We start from the raw sequence: 22,081 nt of genomic DNA, 5'->3' as shown, positions 1-22,081 counted from the left end.
GTCTTGTCGTTTGATGGAACAATGCTGAGTTTTGTATGGTATCTGATAAAAAAAGGGATGCCAATTACTTTTCAAGTGCAACTTCACAGATTGGAGGTGAAGGCCAGAAATGATATTTTGGATGATTTAAAAACATTGCATACAATGCATGTGACACAGATCAGGTGGTAAATTCCCGACCTGCAGCACCTCACTCTGGTTTGAACTTCAAGAATTGACATCCCCTCTTACACACAAATAATTGGAAGCCCTAAATATGTTCTTCTGTCAACTAGGACGAGTAACAAAGCAAGATATGAATCAAATTGAAGATGTAAAAGAAATGGCAGAAATATGCCCATGCATGAATTTTCCTTCTCCACTGAAATGCTGCATAAACCAGGAAATCTAAGCACAGATGCAATTGCAGCTAAGATAAAAAAAGCAACAAACCATAAAACTGTTTTTAAGCAGTTACATGTAAGCAACAGGAATACAAGCAAACACCTTTTTCCTACAATTTTTTTGGAAACATAAAAGTAGCCAACTACAAGATTAACAGCTGGGTCATGAAGAGCACCTACTCGTTCCAAACCATAAACTGTTTTTAACAGCAGACTTAGCTATCACAAGATGGACGAAAAGGACAACAGGGTATTGGTTATCAGATGAAGAGTGCTAAAAGGACACTCCGAAACAAGAAGCATCAGAACCAAAGTCCAGTGACCGCAGGTATCATGCATGTGTGCCGCGCAGGATTCCGTGAAAATAGCCACCAACCATGACTAAAGACACAAGAGATACAACACCTGCAGGAAATATCTTCCCAGACTTCTTGAAGCGAGAACCCATCACGGCCAGCAGTGCTGCTGATATACCTGAAATGTTTGAAACAGTAAAGCCGATGACTTGGGAGGGAAAGGGGGGAAATGGCCAAACTTCATAAACTTAGAATTGCAGTTGAAGAGTCTGACGGAATCCATCTCCTACCTAGCCCCAATGATGATGCAAAAGCTGGTCTTACTGGAAGTTGCGTGTACACATAATACAGTAGACTGGCTGATATCCCTCCAGCAGCTAATGACTTCTGGCTCCCACTCTTGACATATCCCATTACTCCACCCACTTATATCATTCAAAAACAAAAAGTTTAAGCTTGAGACACGAGAGTGTTCTAGACTTGTATGACATGCAATAATAACAAGAATAATTCGACAAGGTTACTGCTGCAATCCAACTTATATGGCATCTATCAAATTGCCATAATATAGCAAAAAGGACAGAAAAAGACCAAAACTACAAAATTAGAATTAAAAAAAGTTAATTAAAAGAAATGAAAGAGAAGCAAAATGATTGAAACATTGTTGGTAAAGTTTATCGCGATGCTTAACACAAATCTATTATCTATACACAGTGTTTTGGCACTATATAGTGGATTCACTGGATTGTCTTCATCCTAAACAGCATATTTCTATTCAAACCTAATACATTTAACAATAGTCCCTTGATTCGACAATGGTCAAATTATTGACAACTCCTTCAGATTCATTCCTATTTCAAAATCTATTTAATAACAAAAACTAATTCTGAAAAAAATAAAAATGGAAACTGCACGTCAAGAACAAGTTCGATCAGTGTAGTGCCAGACCATGTTCAAACAAATGGTAGATCATAAAATATTGCAAAGTTTGACATTACTAGGGGAACAATGAGCCAAATACAAAAATAGTAGACCGGTGTTACCTTGACACTCACATCCAGCTCCAAAAATCCGTATCGGATAAGTATCCGAGCCAGATATGTATCAGATACTTAGATATTTATGAAGTTTTTTAGTACTAACTTTAGACTGAAAGAGAATTGAACTACTCCTATAATGATTGAGTTGAAGTCTTCTAACAATGATTTTGATCCTCTAAATTTATATTAGGAGTGAGTAGCTTTTTTTTTTTTAGATTTGTTAAGGATTTAAATATCAAAATAACTTCGCAAAATATTATTTTGCTAACATACTTGAGTTAATTGCAAAATTGGAATGAATAACATATATACCGAAAGATCTTAACAAACAATATCTTTTTAACATCTTCTTTTTAATGTTTAAACAGATAATGTTTCAATATATAATTTAGTTAAATTTATATAATATCCTATTTATGCTCGTATCTCTCTTTTTACCTCTTGCCGAGAGTCAGATATTTGGATACATGTATGAATCTTATTCTTGTATGTGTGTCCATGCTGCACCGCATTAGACATGTAAGAGGATTGTCTTTAGCCTAGCTTTCAGAAAATCAAACCAGTTCTTTCATATGCCATGGAACTGTATGAGTCTCAGCCGCACTGTCAAAGGTTATCATGAACAAAATTTGTGTGTCCATGGATCACCTTCCCAGGTTTATTTTATTGTAGTGGAAAACCCCCATAGTTATCAATACTTGAGATGCAAATAGGAAGTGCCAGTTGATGTGGCAGCACAGTCCCAAGTGACCGGTACCTGACTTGAACTGCAATAGGCCTGATCAGGCCCCACACGACCTGGTCAAAACATTTATATACTTGTATTCCAATTGTTTTATGGGGTGAAGTTTACATGAAAAACACTCCATACAATATGTGCAATGCATATTTCTCCCAAAAAAATGTGCAAAGCATATATTCTTTATATAAATTATCTATAGGCCAGCTTAGATTGAAATAGGTATGGTATCTTGTCAAGTGGGCTAACCCAACGAGATTTCAAGAGCAAAATTCAATGTGAACCAAACATTTTTTTTGGGACTGCCAGCTGACTTGATAAGCTTACTCATGGGTATTCTCTAATCAACTTAAATCTCCCAATGTTTAAAATTTTGGTTAGGTATTGGACTCCTAAATGCTTTCAGCAACTCCAACCTTGACTTATCCTTTTTGACAATTGTACTAACAAAATAACCAAATTGTAATTTACTTTTAACTTTTATATGTATAATAAATTTCCAATTATTGATGCATGACAGACAACCTCACCATTGTATATGCAAGAACTTTAACCTTAAGATGCCTGGTCATCCCTTATTTTCATATCCCCATAGCAGAACCACATTAAGTGCAAGACTAACTATATCATTTAATCTCATTTCATAGGCAAGAAGGTAATCCAGATCAGAGGAACATAAACCAGGTCTCTCGAAAACCTGTAGCAGTCTTGCATTGAAAATAGTTTTCTGGTAAAAGCCACACCAGAATGCTCATAAATGGTCTCACATGAAAAGATTCTGTAGATATTTGAAGTATAGAGCATGATGATCGAGAATGGACAACAGGTTTAACCTCCTCTCTCAGATATAAATTTTCAAATAATAGAGGCTTCATTGTCCAAAAACTTGCTAGGCTATTTGGGCTGAACATGTATAATTACGAATTAAGTTTTTCTATAATGCCGCCCATTATGTTGCATAGAAATCAGCAGTGTTACTTTTGCTTATTAATGTGACACTTGACTCCGAGTTCGATTTACTAAAACCTCAATAAAGATTACCACAAGATGTGGCTATGTTCATTAATTTATAGATATGAATAAAAAGAGGTATCGCATATCTACCCTTCTACATGTGGCTCTCAGTGTACTTAATTTCTAAATTGCACTCACACCTGAAAAACCCAGAAAGGTGCACTTATGCCCCTACCATCACACTACACCCCCTACCATCTCTGCTTAAGGTTATGTAACCTATCTACGATCAGTTTAATAAAAGATTTGTGAAAGATAACACCCTTTTTATGTTACATTTGCACAAGATGGTTAAAAGGGGCAAAAACCTACACCTTTTAATGTCATTGCTTGGCCTCAAAAGCGCATGCAAAGCTTGAGCAGAGGAGAAAAACGAAATGCATGGTACATTCACAACATGGTGAGGATGAGCTATCTACTCCCTCTTCCTTGAACCCTCAAATCCTCTCGATTGTTTTCTCTTGCCTAGCAAAATAAGCACAACCATCACTCTCAACATGAAAAGGATCAGTGGCCTATGCCCTTGTCCTCAAACCCTTGCATGCTCTAAATTGCTCTCTTTGCTTGTAACAGAAATCAGATAGAACCTGAAGTTAAATGGTAAACTTACCCATGTACTTCCCCCAACCCACCAGCTTGTCTCCCTTTTCTTCCTCGTTTTATCCTGTTTGCGATATCCTTAGTTGTCCCTAAGACCCCTCCCCCACCCTCCCCCCTCCTCTTCCTCATTGGAAGAGGAGAGGATGGTGTCCCCGGAAGGTAATTGGGAAAGATATAGGTCTTTAAGGGTGTGTTTACTTGTGGGACAAAGTGGATTTACCCATGACAGACCCACCTTTCCCTGATACATTTTGTTTTCTCCCACCAAACACCACAATTTATTCTGAAACAAGGATGTTGCTTTAGGGGCACTTGTGAAATTTCTAAAAAACTTTTTACTCACTTATTCGATCAAACCTGGATAAGCTTATTCAGGGGAAAAAGCTATAATAGAGTTATTCCTCTCTTTTACTCCATTTTCAACCCCAATATTCCCTCATTTTCACTTTCTCTGGTATATGATAGCATGTTTGGAGGATATACATGCAAGCTGTAACTTCAAAGGTAAAAATGCTAAAACATATATTGCTATAATTACATTTGAAAAACATATATTGCTATAATTACATATGAAAACGTAAGTGAAGTTTGGAAAATAATATAGCTCGGACAAATGAGCCATAATAAGGTGGTATTGCTGCGTTTTGTACCATGACGTATAACATGAAACATTCTTTAAGCATCATCAAGAAGATGCATATTTTATATCATGAAGAAGCATGAGCATGTATCAGGCTAGCGTGATCATTGTCCTAGCATGTATCATTATATACCACATAAACAAACACATGCATACACATCCATGCATGTGCACATGCACACAATCTCGCACACCGAGAGCCCTAACTTCCACTAAATTTGTATCTTTCTTGATTGTTTCCAAAATCATGACTCCCATGTCAAACAAAACATAATCAAACCCAGTTTTCTGATAATCCCCTTAAATCAAACAGAGCATTTTAGAAACTGGAACTTATTCTGGGACACTACAATCTATACATCACAAATCCCATTTATGGAAGTTCCATCTGAGAGTACCTCTGAAGCCAATATCACTCCTCCTTTAACAGAGGATCGGTGATACAGAGAAAGATAAAAACCAAAAAGTTCGATTTTCGGACATGACACGCTAGCAACGCCAACCAACAGACTATATTACTATTGCAAACAATCAGACCTTTTCAAAGAGCAGATCATAGTAAGCTATTGTGACACATGTCTACAACAGAGAGAATTCTCTTTCAAAGACTGTTTCAATTGTAATGAACCGAAAGAGCCTATTTCAATTCCTCCAAACCCAACATCAATTCATTCAACAGATTCTTATTTTGGGAATCGCATGCCACCAACATCTACTGAAGATAGCACAAAAATACAGTGGCCGTGCATTCAAAGATACCTTATTGAGATTACCATTGATTCCAGTTTTGCCAAAAAACATAAATAGCTCCTATGCAACATTATTCAAATCTTGAAAATGAAAGGCCTAGATTCAACAAATATATTAACACAGAACAAATACAAAATCACTAACTAATCAGTAGGCTATCATCTCCACCTTTCTAATTTCAATTCAGATCACAAAATTAGCATACCGCGGGGAGGAAATTAAAACCAAAACCCAATATTAATCAAGAGGGCAAAAGACATAAATGGGAAGACATTCAAATGGAGTGGTGAATGGGAATGGGATCACCTCCGACGAGGGCAGCATAACCCAGCGTCAGCTTCTGAGACATGGACATCCCGTTCATCTCCTTCTTATCCTTGTCCGATCCCCCTTCGCTATCCTCGGGATCTCCCCCGCTATCGTCACCACCACCTCCGCCTCCGCCTCCGCCTCCGCCGGAACCCTCACCACCACCACTGCCGTCGCCGCCTCCCCCTTCTACTTCGACTTCCACGGCCACCGGATCGACGGCGATCGCGGGCGGCGCGGCCTCGGAGTCGGCGACAGCAGTGACGAAGCAGCCTCTTTTGGAGCGATCGGCAGCTAGTGTAGGGACCGGGAAGCTGCCGACGATGCCAAGGTCAGTGGGTCGGAGGGCGGCGGAGGGAAGAAGAGGGGAGAAGAAGGGCTTGGACTTGGAGGTGAGAGAGGGGGAGGGGCGGAGGAGGAGAGAGGACTGGGAGTGGTAGGGCGTAGAAATGACAGCGGTGAAAGCCATCTTGAAGCTTTTCTCTCGCCCCCATGGAACGTTTTTAGAAGAGCCTGAGTCAAATGACCGGTGGTGATCTTACCTCCTTCTGGGCCGCTTAGGCCCATGGCTGTTTTTTTTTTTTTTTTTTTTTGGTACACAGCTCCTCACACCATACGTATATAAGTACCACTATTCGGATCAGACGGGAGATGCTGACTAAACTAAAAGGAAGCATCTGCCTGGTTCACCCAAAGAAAACCCTCCGAGTAATATGCCACGTAGGAGGCTATCTAGTCGGCTGCTATATTAATCTTCCGGTAAACATGAGTGGCCCTAAAGGAGCCACACTCCTCAGCCATCCATCGTCTGTCAAGGAGCAAGACCTGCCCATCCGACTCAGAATCTCATGCACGGACCCCCTTAATCACAGAGGCCGAGTCACCCTCTAGGTAGATGTACTTCGCACACAAAACGCTCCTCGCAAAGGAGATACCCTTCCATGTCGCTCGCAGCTCCGCACCAACAATAGAGGTGTCAAAAATCCATCTCCCAGGCCCATGGTTGTTAACGGTTGATTGACGTGTTTGTTCTTTTGGAACGATAGGTTTGTAATTATGAATCGGTTATCTACGCTAGACTGATGGCGGCCGAGGAAAAACGGATCTTCGATACTTATGTCTTTAGTGTTGGTTTAGAGCCGCATGGAAGAACATCACCTATGCGAGGTTTGTTTTGAATGCAGACCACATCTTCCTCGAGAAAAACTCGGCTAGAATAATCAAGTGGATTCAGGGTTGGCGCAGCAATGCTAGTGGGATGATGTTGTTTTACGACATGTACAGACTCTTGAGAGAGTATGACTCAATTTGGGCCAGTCATGTCTGCTGGAAAACAAACAGTGCTACTGACTGGGTTACCTCCTACGCGGCTCATCACTCCGGAGGTTTTTTCTGAGAGAACTACGTGTTTGCTCCTTTTTTTTTGCTAACTTTTTTTTATATAATTTTGTTGGCTGCACCCACACCTGTCGTGTGTAAGATGCTGTTATACTTTTTTTTTTTTTTTTTTTTTTTTTGAATTGGTTGTCCTTCACAAATCAAGTTCAAATTAGAGCAGGTTTCATAAATGTAATCATGAAGATTCATTTCAGTATAAACGATGGGATTTCTGATTGTTGGTTGTTGTCACCAAATCGAATTCAAATTAGAGAAGGCTAATAAATATTTTAATGAAGATTCATTTCATATTAACTAATAATTTAATTATTGTTTAGCAATACTGGGAAAACTATGTCACAATTTCTATGGCTTTCATGTCTTCCACTCCCTGCTGAGAAAGTGTGGAGACAAAAGAAATTCTTTCACTAAATGCACGGTAAGCTTCCGAATCCACAGTCGCAAGTGCATGGAAATCTAAAATTTCCATCTGAGTTGATCATGACGAGGACTTAAACCAGAGCACAAATCTGAAATTTCGGAATTGTAATCTAATTTGCCATGTGAGCTTTCTTCAAAAGCACAAACAAAGAAAAGAACTTTTCCATGTGAGCTAGATACCGTTTCTATTGCTTAAAGCCTTTAAAGATTGGAATATTTATTTCTTGGTCTCGGTGCTAAGAATCTTAGAGACGTAATTAGCAAGATTAAAAAGTATTGTCTTCTGAAATCGAAATATACAGCATGCCTTCATATGTATTGACTGGCTTTCTTCTTCTAACTCTCTCCTCGTTAGCTGAATAATCATTCATTTAAAGAAATAAAGTATTATATTTTATATGACTAGAAAACTTGATAGGGCTTAAATTGAGAATGTTCCTCTTCTTCCAAGGATACTTTGTGCTGCCTGAATTAGCAAAATGTTATTGGTTAACCAAATATATAGTACTCAAAGTGTGAACAGCATTATTTTCCAAAATCAATAAAGTTTAGGTAACATATTTTAAGAGAAACCTACTACATTGTATTTTGACAACATTAGTTGATCACCATAGAGGAAGAACTGTGCATATCCTTTGCTGATGCTTAGCCCAAAGCTTTTATTTTCCACCCATGGAGGAAGAACTGTGTAAATAGACTATAACAATTAACAAAGTTAAGAAAAAGGAAAAGTTATGTATTTGATAAGAGTTTGTAAAGCATGCAACAGCAAATATACTTAGACAAGATAATTTTTTTTTTTATTTTTGCTAGGACGGGTAGATCATATCTGATAAGTACGGATACATCCAATAAAGTCAAAAAATAGGATACTTCGGAGTGCCAGAGGCAACTCCCCATCTTCAGCCCTCAGGGTACTGCCAAAGTGACAGACTGCATAAGCAGCCACCCAATCCGCAGCTCCATTGGCTTCGCGGTATGCATGTTCAGCTTGAAAAGCCCCTCCATCCCTCACCATAGTCCAAATGTTCTGGAGCAATGGGTGGCCACAGCCGTTACCCCTTGGACCTCTCGGATCCAACTGATAACGGTGGCTGAGAACACAAGATAATATTCACCCAAGATTTGTTTAGCATTGGGAAAACCAGATGAGTTTGGCATGTCTAAGCTATTTAGAGTGATCTGAAAACCCTGAAAATAGCCAATCAGGAAAACACCCTGAACAAGCGCTAACCCCTGGGTGTTGGTGTGATTTGGTATTAGTTGAGCATCCTTAATCCAAATTTAGAGTGAGAAAAAGGAGAGAAGCCCGAGTGAGCCAAATTCTCCGGAGAATCCCATCATTTCCGTTGTGTCCTTCCGCTTCCATCACCCTAATATTAGTTCCCAGCCTCTTCCCCCACCCTCTTAATATAGTTGGCGTGTCACGTCACGCTGCAAGTACAGTTGGTGTCGTCGAAGCTAAGGAGCGGTGGGCATTGCAGCCCGGAGTAACGGACGCCACCTTCTCTTTTATTAGCCTCCCACCCCCACCCCATCCTCCTCCTTCCATCAAGAAAACCATTCCTTCCCCTTCGCCCCCACCCCCCTCCCCTAAGTCCTCTTTCTCCAACCCAGAAGTCCTCCTCTCGCGCGGCGGCCGTCGTCGTCGCGCGCGGTCCCCCGCTGCATGTTCCTCTGAAGCGGAGGGGCAGAGCGGGCTAGCTAGGACTCGCTGCCGTTCCCGCCTCTCCAGCCATTCATTCTTCCCCTACCGAAGGAGGATGGAGGAAAAAAAGACGGCGAAGAACAACATGAGGGAGCGCGGGATCATCTCGTCGTCGTCGGAGAGCGAGGTGGAGGAGGACGAAGTGGCTGTGACCGAGGAGCCCCCGCCGACGTGGGAAAAAGCGAGAGGCGTCGCTGGCGTCGGCGGGCGGAAGAGGCTGCTGACGAAGCAGCTGTCGATGCGGGAGACGACGAGGGAGGCCAAGTGGGAGAAGCGAAGGCGGCAGATCCTGCACCGGAGGCAGATGGTGGACGGGGAGTCGTCCCCCATCAACTGCGGCGGTGGGAGGCTGAGCAGGCTGGGCTCCAGGGTGAGAAGCCTCACGGACGAGGACTGGGACGAGCTGATGGGCTCTATCGAGCTCGGCTTCGGGTTCAATGAAGAAGATGGAGGTCACGATCTTTGCGACACGCTGCCAGCTCTCGACCTCTACTTCGCCGTCAACCGCCAGCTCTCCGACCCCAGGCTCCGGTCCTCGCCGAGCCCTGCGTCCACTCCCACAGCTGCCACCTCCTCGGCGTCGACGGTCTGCGGCAGCCTGAGCCCGAGCAGCCCCCTCGAGCCCCACCAGCACTCGCATTCTTCCCCCAGCGAGTCCTGGAAGATCTGCAACCCAGGTACTGTATTTTAATCCTTTCCTTCTTCACCAAATATTTATCAAGTATTAGTTCTCGTTTCGAGTTTGTGTCTCATTATTTTTTTTTTTGCTGAAAGTGTCTCATTATTTTGGTGCAATGGAACAGGAGACAATCCTCAGCATGTGAAGACGAGGCTGAGGCACTGGGCACAGGCCGTGGCTTGTTCCGTGAGGCAATCCAGCTCATGAGCTTCCAAACAAATACGACTTGCTCTTCCTGAGGAGAGGGGGGGAGGAGCTGAGGAGGAGAAAGGAGAGGCAGGACCGTTTTGTTTGACCTCATAACGCGAACCAGCTATTGTACATAGCATGACTTCTTCTTCTTCTTCTTCGCCCTCTTACCACTTCTGCTTGCTCTCTACTCTCTAGTCTCAACTACATTTACTTCGTGTTTCTTCTTCTTTGTTCTACTTTGTCGTGTTTCTTCTTCTTTCTTCTACTCTCTCTGCCCACCGGCCACAAGTCTTCCTGGCAGGAGGAGAACGAGGGGAATGACTGCAGGGAGAGCCACTCGTAGAGGCCGCCCACTAGGCCATTGTCACTGCACCAAGGAAAGATTAATGTACGATTGGGTATAAGAAAGGGAGGGGAAGGAGAGAGAGAGAGAGGTGGCGTAGGAGGAGGTGGTGTTGTTGTCTCTACCAGGCAGTCAAATCAAGGTCATTGTGGTCCAGCGCAGCAGAATAATGGGGAAGAGGACGGGAGGTACGAACAAGCTAACATTTGATTTGATTGGGGGGGACAAAACGTTCTTGGGCTGTTATTTTTCTTGCTTATTCTAAATGTTACTGAACTTATTTCTTAGAATTAATGCAGCTTACATTCTTAATCTTATATGTCACAATTTGCTATATATATTTTTTTTCAACTTATTGCCTTGTTCAGTTTACACATTACTGTTTGCTCTGTATTTCGGCAATCACAATCACAATTTTTTGTGATTTATTTTGTGCGCTTATTTAGATATTTTTTGCTGTTATACAACAGTATAGAATGCATGTCTTGGGCATCTCATTCCATCACAAGCATCAAACTATTGATAATGGTCATCACAAACACCCTTATGAACCAGCCTACTAATAGCCAGGGCCATCAAAGAGATTAAAAATGTGAAAACAATAGATTAAGGGCCTGTTTGAAAATTTCCGGCAGAATAAGCTGGGATTGGAGGCTTCTCGCTACCAGAAAAAAAGATAGCGCTAAGACCAGAAACTTGATTTCCAGACTAACCATTATGTAATATGATAAACCTAAAACAGCAACAAGACCTCCCCTTGGTGCCTGCAATAGGAAAAATCCTTGGTTTCTAACATGGAAGGTGGTCTTATGATACTATTTCACAACTCAAAAAAAAATGATGAAAGTAACAACATGCAATTTACTAATTAAAAGAGGGTAAAAAACAGCAATCATCTCTCTTTCTAATGCAAGAGTTGACAGAGATATTTCACATGATAAATCTTTATTAACCTTTTTATTGGATGCAGAGGTTCCCCAAGTTAATTATTTTACAACAAATACCAAGTGTCAATTGTTAAGTACAGATGTATACGAGCAACAAGAAAGCTACGTGAAGGCTAGAGTCTGTTCATGGACTGAAGTATATTGAATCAAATTGCTTGTGCAGAAACTCTTCCAGCAAAGTATCCATACCTCCGGTAGCTTAGCTGATTATTATTTTTAGCATTGGAATATCGCATGGCTAAACACAGGAGTTGCCTTCTGTAATTCTTGCACACCTAGAATTTACAACCTATTTACAAGGAGGGGAATTCTCATCAGCCGCATCACCGTAACATATTGCTCTTCTCCCAGCTTCCAGCATCTATTCATGCGTGTCAGCATGAGAATGACTATTCATAGAAACCTTAGTATGTACCTTCAATGGACGAGAGTATCCTTGCCAATTTGTAATCTAATTCCTCAGATTCCAGATCTTGGCCATTTCAAAATCCAGCTCAAACAGACCCACCTTTGGAAGAGCTCTGGAAGCTTTTGCTTTCAGGCAAGAAAAGGTACCGAAACCTAGAATCAAATGGGATGAGGCTAAAACTCCGAACGCCGAGGAGTCTCTGTTTCCACTGTGATGCAGAATCCCGAACAACAGTGACTTGGTCAGGGGTAAGGTAGCGACATATCCAGTCTATCAGCAGAGAATCCTCCACAACACCCTTTGCAAAACAGTGCAGTAACTTTGGCACTAGAAGCTTCCCTTTATCACTTAAGCCTATGGATGCCCGGATATAGTCCCTCATTGACTCTTGAAGTTCTGCATGAACATTGTCAGCTGTGAAGATTCTTACCTGCATTTGAAATAGATTGAGATCATTCATTCAACTTTAAAGAGGAAAAACCATAACTTAATCGAACATGCTGACTAGCTCAAAGGACTTCTAAAAGAACATCAATTCAGAAGGACAATATCACTGGTGTAGCCCATTTTGGCAAGAGTCAAGCATTACAAACAGTAAAATCATTTTAGAGACCCTGACCGGGTAATATTAACCCTGTTTCAGAATGTCCTACTCCCAGATCTTCATAAGCCACCAGAAGATCTTTTGCTCAGAAGACCTACTAACTCAACTGACTAATTATTGCCCTCATCTTCATCTCAAAGCCCCACAGAGCTAAAAGTTCGAGAACAGAATCATGAAGTCAAATTTTTCTATATTCCAGGTATCGTTTCCTCTCATGCACAGTTAGGAATTCAAAGCAAATATTGACAAAAGAAAATATTAATTCCCGAAAGAAAAGAAGTCCAACATCCTGAAGTTTGGATATTAAGTTATCCCTATAAGGAAACACTGAAGTTAAAATCTAATCAACTTACTGCAGGCGAAGAATACATCCCACAACTAAGGGCAAATACTGCCAGAGGCTCAGGGCTGTTAATGGAATACTTCCTGTGCTCCTCAGAAGTTTTCGATTTATGAAGAGCCAAAATCAAAGCCTGAAACTGACGTTCATTAAGTAACAACTACGCTAGTAGAAAGGAAAAGGACCGAACAATTTAAAGAGACAACACATACTAGTTGTGGACGATACACTGGAGGTTTCATCTTTAAAATGACAAATTCAATGTCAGCTGCACTAAACGACTGGCTACCTATCGTGTAAGATACCTGCAGCCATCACGCCTTTGTGTCAATATATTCTGCAAACTAGATTGCCAAAAGAGTTGAAAGTCAATAATTCAAACCTTCTGCATTAGAGAAAAAAGCTTGATGTCGCTTCTAGGAACTCCATATGCTAAATATGCCTGACAGATTTTGAACAACATTAGTGTTTGTACATGTCCTTGAAAGCAATCAATGAAGAAATAGGATCAAGGCCATTCAACAGCTTCATAAAAACAAATGAGAGTGGTATTGACTTATACTGACCAGCCATAAATGATAGACAAGTGCATGGTATGCATATGGTGTTGCCAAAAATAATGATATGCAACTTCTACTGTTGAGCAGAGCCACCATATGTTGGTGTAACGTCACATTGGCATCCAATGCAAATGATATTTACAGACTTATTAAAAGGAAGAGCAAGTTTGCTGAACAATAACCACTCAGATATAATCAAACAAAAGGATGAATAAGCTTCACAGAGGTTTCATAAAAATTGCACAAGGTTCTATTTCAATTTAAATGGTGAGATAAAAGAAACATTGCCATCTCAGATTGCTTGCATTAGTGGCCATTTTCCCATACACTACATTTCCTTTGGTTTACACACATAGAGACAGATGCCAAAGAATAGAGCATTTTCATATGTCAAGTGGTCAGTATTCCTGAAAATATGTCAGTTGGAATTCTTAAGCAAATATCCAACACCTGGAATCAGTATCATCCGAACAAATTTATCATATAGACAATAAACAGAAGGGAAAAAAATTCTTATCAGAGGGATCTAAAAAATGAAGAGTACACAAAACATTCATGACAAGAGACCACAATGACTAAGCAGACAAAACATAAAAGAGCAACTTTAAACTTTACACTTAGCTATATTTCAGGCTGGATCTTTCTTCTAGGAATCTCTCCTTGTTCTTTTTATTTTTTGTCTTATATCTACTAAAACAAACCTACTGAAAATTCTGTTTGCTATCATATCTGCACCAAAGAACTAGGTTCTGGTGCGAAAGTAACAGTATTCTAACCTTTATTGCAGACAGCAACAACAAGCTTTAGAAGATTTAGACGAGATTATATGCAGATTTTATAAAACCAAAAGCTTGAAAAAATTGACCAAATCTCATTCTTTTGGGTAGTTCTTGTAAATTTAGTTTTGCCGCTCCCTTCCAAAGTCATATTTCCCATTCTCGGAAAATGTTTCAGCTCCAAAAATGAAAACAGAAACAGTATCTCAGGAAGACGTGCTCAAGGACAGAACCATATATAAATGAAAAGTTTGTCTGTCAAATAAGCATACTGAGCACATTAAACGAGTAAACCAAATTCAGGAAAACAGATTTTGTTGAAGGATTTTGAACGAATATTAAGCGGCAAACTACCAGGAAGACAAAATCTTCATATTGGTTGCTCGTTGAAAAGGAGTCGTATCAAATTCTGTGTCACTATTTACATCAATATTATAAGTTGTGGTATCAGATCCCATAATGGTAGACCAGTATGGGTCAGTATAGTAGGATGCCCACCTACTGACACAACATACACTATTGCAGTTGCCAGCACTTGTATCATGTGCCAATACAGGGGCATATTGAGGCCCCATACTATATTGGTACCATACTGGGTCAATATGATATGCTCCATACTGGCCAGTACAGGTTGGTACTCAAAACCATTACTGACATAGTCTAAAGTAGCAACATGTTTCTTCTTTACCTTAATAACAACTTGCACCAAATCAAACTTTATAACAGTGGAAGGTAGAGATTGCTGGTATTAAACATACATGCATTATCAAGGCATTATAAAGGTTGATCCAAAATGCCAGTTTCTCATTGTGACTCAAACGAACTGGGTTCACTTCGGCTAATTGCTCCACAAAAAATCTGCAAGCAGCATAGCCATAATAAACAAGGATGTAAGAATTTATTGCAAACATTATTGCAGACATGCTTCTTCATGAACTATGTAAGGCAGTCTCCAAATAAATTTAAGATTAGCAACACTTCCATCGACCCAAAAAACTGCACATACCCAAAAAATGAAAATAAAAAAGAGTATGTTGATGTGCGATTCTAAAAATAAATGATTACCTAACACTGGCAGACAACACAAGATAGCATGGCATCCGAAGATATACAAAATATCATTGTGGAATTGCATGATGAGCCATCTCAGAATTGTGACCAAGATACTTTAATTTAAGATATGCCAAACAGAGGTAGGTCTTGAGTGAAAAAAATTGCTAGCAGTGAAAGAAGAACTAGATTTGAAAGTCGGATCTTAATTCAAAATGAAATTGCTTTTTTTCCATTAGTCTCCCATTCCTATGTCATTATTTTCTTAAAATTAATTTCATTCATAACTCCAAAAAATATTAAATTTACAAAAATAAATTGCAGCTTACTAATCTCAACTTGCTTCTGTGATTCTTGGAACTTCTACTAGAAAAAACAGTCTAAATTGAACTTGCATGTTCCTTATGAACTCATAGAATAATTTATGAATCTTTCTAATTGGTGTTAAACTTTTCCCATATATTACATGTCTTTGTAATCTTTTCTCAATTATACATACTCTTTTAACCAAAAAATGAACTTCCCCTCACCTTATTTCACCTTATATGACATTTGTTAACTCAGAAAGCTTAATAGTCAACTACAACTTCAACTCAAAAATTCAAAAAGAAAATATATGCATGGTTTTACTGAACCACAGAAAGTATACATGCAAAATTATAAACAACTGTTAAATGACCAGCATCCCTGTTTATAGAAGAGCAGTGTCTAGTCAATAGTCCATTCAATTTTTAGATATTAGGTTAGCTCGTGAACTAGTCGCTAGGTTGCATAACACATTGGTGCGTTGCATTTTTGCAGGCAATAGGAGGGGATCCAAGGTAGTGGGAACAAGGGTAACAAGTTGGAGCAATTGTTGACAACCACAAACCTGAAATCAACCTAGACCACGAACCTCTTGACTGGGAAACCTTCTCGCCATTCTGTTTTCTCCTCACTCCCCTTTTTATCTGCATCTTGAAATTTTTTCCTTTTCTTCTCTTCCCTCATTGTAAGTAACTGTTAGAAGCTATGTTTTTTCCAATTACTTGCATATACAAGCTGTCAAGCTCTTTCCTCAAGTAAAGTTCTCTTAACTCAGATGCTTAATGGCCCAACTAGCCATTTAAACTCCTTTTGTATAAAAAGGTTGGCTAAAATATAATTGTTTCTTGGATGTCATGAGATAAATTAGGTGTTGCTACTGACAGATATCTCCAATGGGCATCATGAGACTACTACAGATATATGAGAACATTCAAAGATGTCAACTCCATTAATATCATGATATACTGATATCTGTTCATATTCCACTGATACCAGGATTGACTCATTCTGTGCATCTGTTATCGATTACCTGACACGCCATAATTGGACATGTCAACGGAATGCAAAAAATACTAATGAGAAGGCAAAGCATAGATGATGAAACAAAACTAATTGGTGGGAGGAGCTTAATTTTGCAGGTTATTAATAGAGTAAGAAAGACCTTATTATATGCAATTGCAATGCAAAGCTTAATATCCACAATCTGTGCAGTTCTAGGTACACAAATTGGAGATACAATTCAGCAAGCACCAAATGACCACAACATAGCAATGGACCTTGATAAAGTTCCCTCATGCAAATGGAAAACCAATTGTCATTTATGACTTGGGATATTGGGTAGTAAGAATTTAGCATATATATAGATGAAGATATTATGAACAGGAAAAGGCTTTAGAGGCAACAGGTTCCAGAAATAAGCACATCAAGAGTTCTAAAAAAAAACCCAATCAAGAATAATTGGTAAATAACTAATTTAGAATAGTTTGTCATGTGCAATAAAAGCCAGAATTGTTCTTCAGATCTTATTCAAAGGTCGTCCTATTCAAAATCATGTGCTACTATTATCAGGAGACTCATATGGGTTATAGGTGATGTAAAGAATTGACCTCAATTTGAGCTTTAAAAAAAGATGTAAAGAATTGTCCCACATAAAAACAAACAGAATCTGTAAATATAATCCCACATGCACCACATAAAAAGCAAACTTTGTTAAGGTTCTTTCCACGAGAGATCTTTCAGAGACTTGTTGCTGGAAACCTATCAATGGATATTTCATCATCATATAACATGTTTCCAAGTAAAAAAAACCATGAAATATATATCAAAGGAACCAGGTGGGCCATTAGAACCCTTGTCCAATCAATGAGAGTAGCATGAATTTATATCAACTTTCACTAGAAATAAAACATCTAACCTGAACTTTTTGAGAGCCTCAGCAGCATATTCTAGCTGTCTCTTTCCAACAGACATCCATGACACTTCAGCTGCCAGGCCATAACTTCCAATATTTCTCCAATTCACCTTGCCATTAACTCTGTAAGGATCAAACATATTTGCCTGATCCATTACTTCATAATTGCGCTGTAACTCAGCTGAAGGACTTCGTAAAACTGAGGGCATTAAGGATGAATCTGAGAAAGATGTCAATGAAGAACGGGATAGGTGCCCAACTGGTGAAGATGGAGAAGGCAAACACTCCGAAGAAGCATACAAAGGGATGTTTGATGACTCAGATAGACAGAGAAAAATATTTCTCATGCATCGCACCATATCTTCTGAAAGCTGATTTGGGTTCGGCAAATGGGTCTTCTTTACAATTTTCTTCTTTGCATCCATTGCATCAGACAGTTGAAGATCCATTGCATCAGACGGTTGAAGAGAACCATTGTTTTCTTTCCCTTCCTTACTCCTACTGCATGATGCCATTATCTGTATAATTAAAACAAGTCAACTTCCAGTTTGCATATTACAATTTTGTTTTAGTTTTGTTTTAATGGAAGAGAACATATTAGAATAATGTTTACTAAACTATTGCAATGTTATCATGAAAAAACACCTGGATGGTACATCATAAGTTTTCAGTCACCACCAGTATGAGACAAAGCAACTAGGTCTTAGATACAATCAACAAAAGATAATATAAAAGAAGCAGACCTCTTCCTCGGGGTATTTCCCTGACAGTCTGCTGACTGGGATTAACTGTTGACCTCCATGGCCAGATAATATATCTTGTTGCGGTGAATGAGATTTCTGACTCCCACCAAACTTCGAAACTCTCAAGGAAGCAATATGCTGAGCAGGACATCAATTAATCATCAGCAACCAGACCCAGGAAGATCTGGATGACACCTGCAGAAGATATGTAAAGCAAAGACTGAAAGACTACTATATACCTCCTCCCATGTATGACCAGAACTTGAACAAGTTTGTTCTAGTGATAGTGATGGTAAACATTCTAGTTGGGTTTCAGCAAGGCGCCTCTCGTTTCTCTCATGATAAGACGAATATGCAAGGCAACCAACTCCTCTTCAAGTTTTGAAACTGTGATCTCCAGTGCAGCAATGTTGGCCAGAAGCTCTTGAGCCTAAACAAATGTTTATCGATAAATACTTGTTTCTAAAATTTAATAAAAAATTAATACCTGAAAAACAAAAAATAAAGTAGGTCCAACATAGAAAACTTACCTTATCTGGAAGCTTGGACGGAGAGTTCAATAAAGGAGCAGCATTATGTGCTACAGCATTTGCCAAAGCCACATGCAGATCAATCTCTTCTTGAAGCTGCTTCTGCAATTTTTGAACCTGCAAAGTGATGTTAGTGACTGCTTTTGTCTTTAATCTTTTATGAAAAGTAGAATGGAAAACAGGGACCAGATAGCGCAACGCAAGTAAAAGGAGAAGGACTTATATACCATAATGTAGGAACTGAAAACATGCTTGACCCTGGACTATATATAATCTTGATCTTAAACTAATACCGCTATGAATTAATTAATAAAATTATATTCAGTATATTTATTACAGGAAACACAGGATGAGGTCCCAATCTCAGCAATTTACACCTGTATCATGAACTGATTTCTGTAAGAAAGGTGCTGCAGGTTGGATGACTCTCAGAAGCCACATCCTGCATTCCAAATTAATTCATTTCTAACAGCACACGAAGTTGATCACAAGCTCCTGGAGCTTTAAGGTAAATGACCACTTGTTATCGTTAAAGGACCGTAGAAACTTAAATAAGCAAAATTCATTGCCCGACAAGCCACATAAGTAAATCAATTATACATTAGACTGACTGGCAATGGAAATCCACTAGGAACAACTATTATTCAAATCTAGCAATTCAAAGAGAAGACAAATTATCCAGGGGCCAACAACAAGTTCAATCATTGTTATTCTTCGAATCTTTAAGTTTTGGGATAATTTCCAGTTTGGCAGACAGAAAAGGCAAGAAAGGGCATCTTAACAGATACAAAACCATTCATGGTGAATGCATGTGCGAAGCCTGATTCCATTACATTAACAAATATCGACAAATGTGGATAATTGGAAAGAGAGGGAACATTTGGCATCATCTTGCTCAGTAGATGTATCAGTTACAAGTATGATAGGCACACTTCAGTCCTTAAAATAATCATTTGTCCAGGTTCTTCCGGACATGCCAGAAATTTTAAACTGAATAATCCCAAGGTTTTCATTTCAGTTTGCCCAATGAAAGATGAAACTCACGGACAGAGCAGATCTCGCAGGCAAGAGACTGGTTTGTGCAAAATTATGAACTCAGGCCAAAATGGCATATTTTAATTCAACTGATTACTTCACAGGTCCAGTCACTAGAATAACCAGCACTCGCTCTGTCTTCTTTAACCAGTTGGAAATGATTTATCAAAAAATGAATAACTTGATTCTAGCAGCACCATAGAATCAAACTACGAGCTAAGCCTGCAGGTTCTCCACAGACATAAAAGCTGGATCTAATATTAAACTAGTCTGGTGGATGGATATCAAAACTCAATTGTCCTAAATATCTAATACCAGATTAAATATGCTGAGTTGACCCACTTCATAGGATACTCCTACAACAGCGCCCGCTATATTATCGAAGAGATTACCCAGTCAACTTTACCAATGCAAAGACTTTAATATAAGTATCGACGATGCGACTTTTACCCTCCTAGCTCCCTTCCCACTTGACAATTCATGACAACGACAGTATCATTCAAATATATAAGAAGATTTTCTTCTAGTTCTTATGGAAATGGACGATTAAGAACAGCACGCTTACTTCTTGCTCAAGCTGAGACCTGTAGCAGCACATCTTGGCACTCTTCTCGCTTCCCCCTCCACTGTCATCGCTCTTATCATCCTGACAAAAAATCAACAGAAATCAGGCTCCCATGGGTCGAGAAATAGAGAATTTTGTTTTCCATATACCGAAAATTGCGTGACATGATCCAGTGGGACAAAATTGGCATTGACATGATTAACATGACCTGTCTACTCAACAACCCCTTTCCTTCCTCCTTTAACAATCAACAAACACAAATAATTATATGCAATTATCCGGTAACAAGATTCAAAAAACACAAACATCCCATTGGTTAAAATAAGTGACAAAAATTTCTTACAAATCGAGCAAGAGAGATAGATAGAACGCCGACCTCTGGACCAGAGCAGCTAGCGGAAGCCATCGCCGGAGGGCGAAGACGACAGATCGGAGGCGCGGGATCCACCGCCAGCTCTCCTACCCCGCCTGCGCATCACCTTCTGAATGGAACTTCCCCTGCGGTGGCGCCCACCCCACAAATTTGCACAACAGCGAAGCAAAAGGGGAATTCAGAGCCAACACCAAGGAGAACAGACACCAGAGAATTCCAATCAGCAAAATAGAACAAGCAAAAGATACAAAAGAAAAGGAACGGTGGGTGGAGAGGGATCCGAGGCGGGCGGAACTCCATGGCTTACAGATTCACTGGGAGTACGACGCCATGGGAAGCATACATTTCATGCCCCAGCGCCTCCGCTTTCAGGCACAGCATCTCTTCTTCCACACTCCTCTCTCTCTCTCTCTCTCTCTCTCCCCTCCTCTCTCTCCTTCTACTTCTACTCCATAAGCCAACGACTGTAGGGATTATAAATAATCCCTCTCTTATTCCAAGAAAATACAGCCAGTAGACTTGGCCTGGCGCCACTGCCAAGTCACTGGGATAAGAGCGAAGGGGGGAGGGGGGCGGGAATAAAACGGGTCTTTCTCTCGGTTGTTCCACCGGTGGAGCTCCAAAGTCCAAAGAAGAGGACAGACGCCGAATATAAAAATAAGTGGGGAGGGGTGGAGACGGCGAAGTGTGAGTGGCGGAGGAGAAGGCGGTGTGTGAAAGAGGCCTGACCGACGGGTCACGGCACCCTCAACCCCTATCTAGATCTCTCTCTCTCTCCTCTCTCTCTCTCTCTCTCCACTGTAGCAGGATATCTTTCTCGTGGTTTTGGGATCTCCGAAGCCAAAGACTGCCTTTATTCCCCGCTTCACGAAAGCGGCATCGAAATACCCCGGTGGATGTAAGATGACCAAAATATCCTCATAACCCCAAAATCATCATACTTTTTTTGGGTATTTCATTAAGGTCTAGCTTGGGAATAAAATAAATAGTGAGAGTCAATTTAGGGATTCAGAACTAGAACTACGAAAGTAAGAGGTCGGATACCTTAGTATCCAAAGGTTTCTATAGGACACTTCATTTTTGCTTCTAGGATTGAAGAAGAGATTATACAAAGACTACGATGGGAATAAAATAAGCCATGAAGCACTTATCTTGCATTTATCCCTGAATAAATATCAAACTTTATCAGAAATATGATCCGGTCACTGTTCAATGAAACCGGACATAACCAGGTACAAGTTCTAACCAGAGATCGGCAGTACCTTTAGCAGCAAGGGCTCCCATGTTTGATGTCTCATTCATTGTACTAAAACGATTCTTTGTTAGCAAAAAAAAAACAACCATAGAGAAGAAGATAATTTTGCCTTTTAACAGAGTAATAACCGCATCGCGTGTCGGTTGCTCTATGCTACATACTAAC

At 39.9% G+C, this 22,081-nt stretch overlaps 2 protein-coding genes and 1 pseudogene across 2 annotated transcripts; 1 reads left to right on the top strand and 2 right to left on the bottom strand.

Annotated features, from left to right (window-relative positions):
• Positions 1-396: 396 nt before the first annotated feature.
• On the bottom strand, positions 397-6,271 carry LOC103717806 (protein FATTY ACID EXPORT 2, chloroplastic-like). The gene is made up of 3 exons (XM_008806334.4): positions 5,769-6,271; positions 970-1,104; positions 397-857 (listed from the first exon to the last, which is right to left on the bottom strand). Exons 1-3 carry the CDS (start codon positions 6,238-6,240, stop codon positions 715-717), a joined length of 750 nt encoding a protein of 249 aa, XP_008804556.2. The 5' UTR covers positions 6,241-6,271; the 3' UTR covers positions 397-714.
• Positions 6,272-9,189: 2,918 nt separating this feature from the next.
• On the top strand, positions 9,190-10,833 carry LOC103717790. The gene is made up of 2 exons (XM_008806305.3): positions 9,190-9,974; positions 10,101-10,833. The coding sequence occupies exons 1-2, from the start codon at positions 9,353-9,355 to the stop codon at positions 10,181-10,183; spliced, it is 705 nt and encodes a 234-aa protein (XP_008804527.1). The 5' UTR covers positions 9,190-9,352; the 3' UTR covers positions 10,184-10,833.
• Positions 10,834-11,430: 597 nt separating this feature from the next.
• Positions 11,431-21,449, bottom strand: LOC103717791 (annotated as a pseudogene).
• Positions 21,450-22,081: the final 632 nt, after the last annotated feature.

Source organism: Phoenix dactylifera, unplaced genomic scaffold, assembly GCF_009389715.1.
Source record: "Phoenix dactylifera cultivar Barhee BC4 unplaced genomic scaffold, palm_55x_up_171113_PBpolish2nd_filt_p 000085F, whole genome shotgun sequence".
Classification (NCBI taxonomy): Eukaryota; Viridiplantae; Streptophyta; class Magnoliopsida; order Arecales; family Arecaceae; genus Phoenix; species Phoenix dactylifera.
This window is presented reverse-complemented; position numbering and strand designations above follow the sequence as displayed.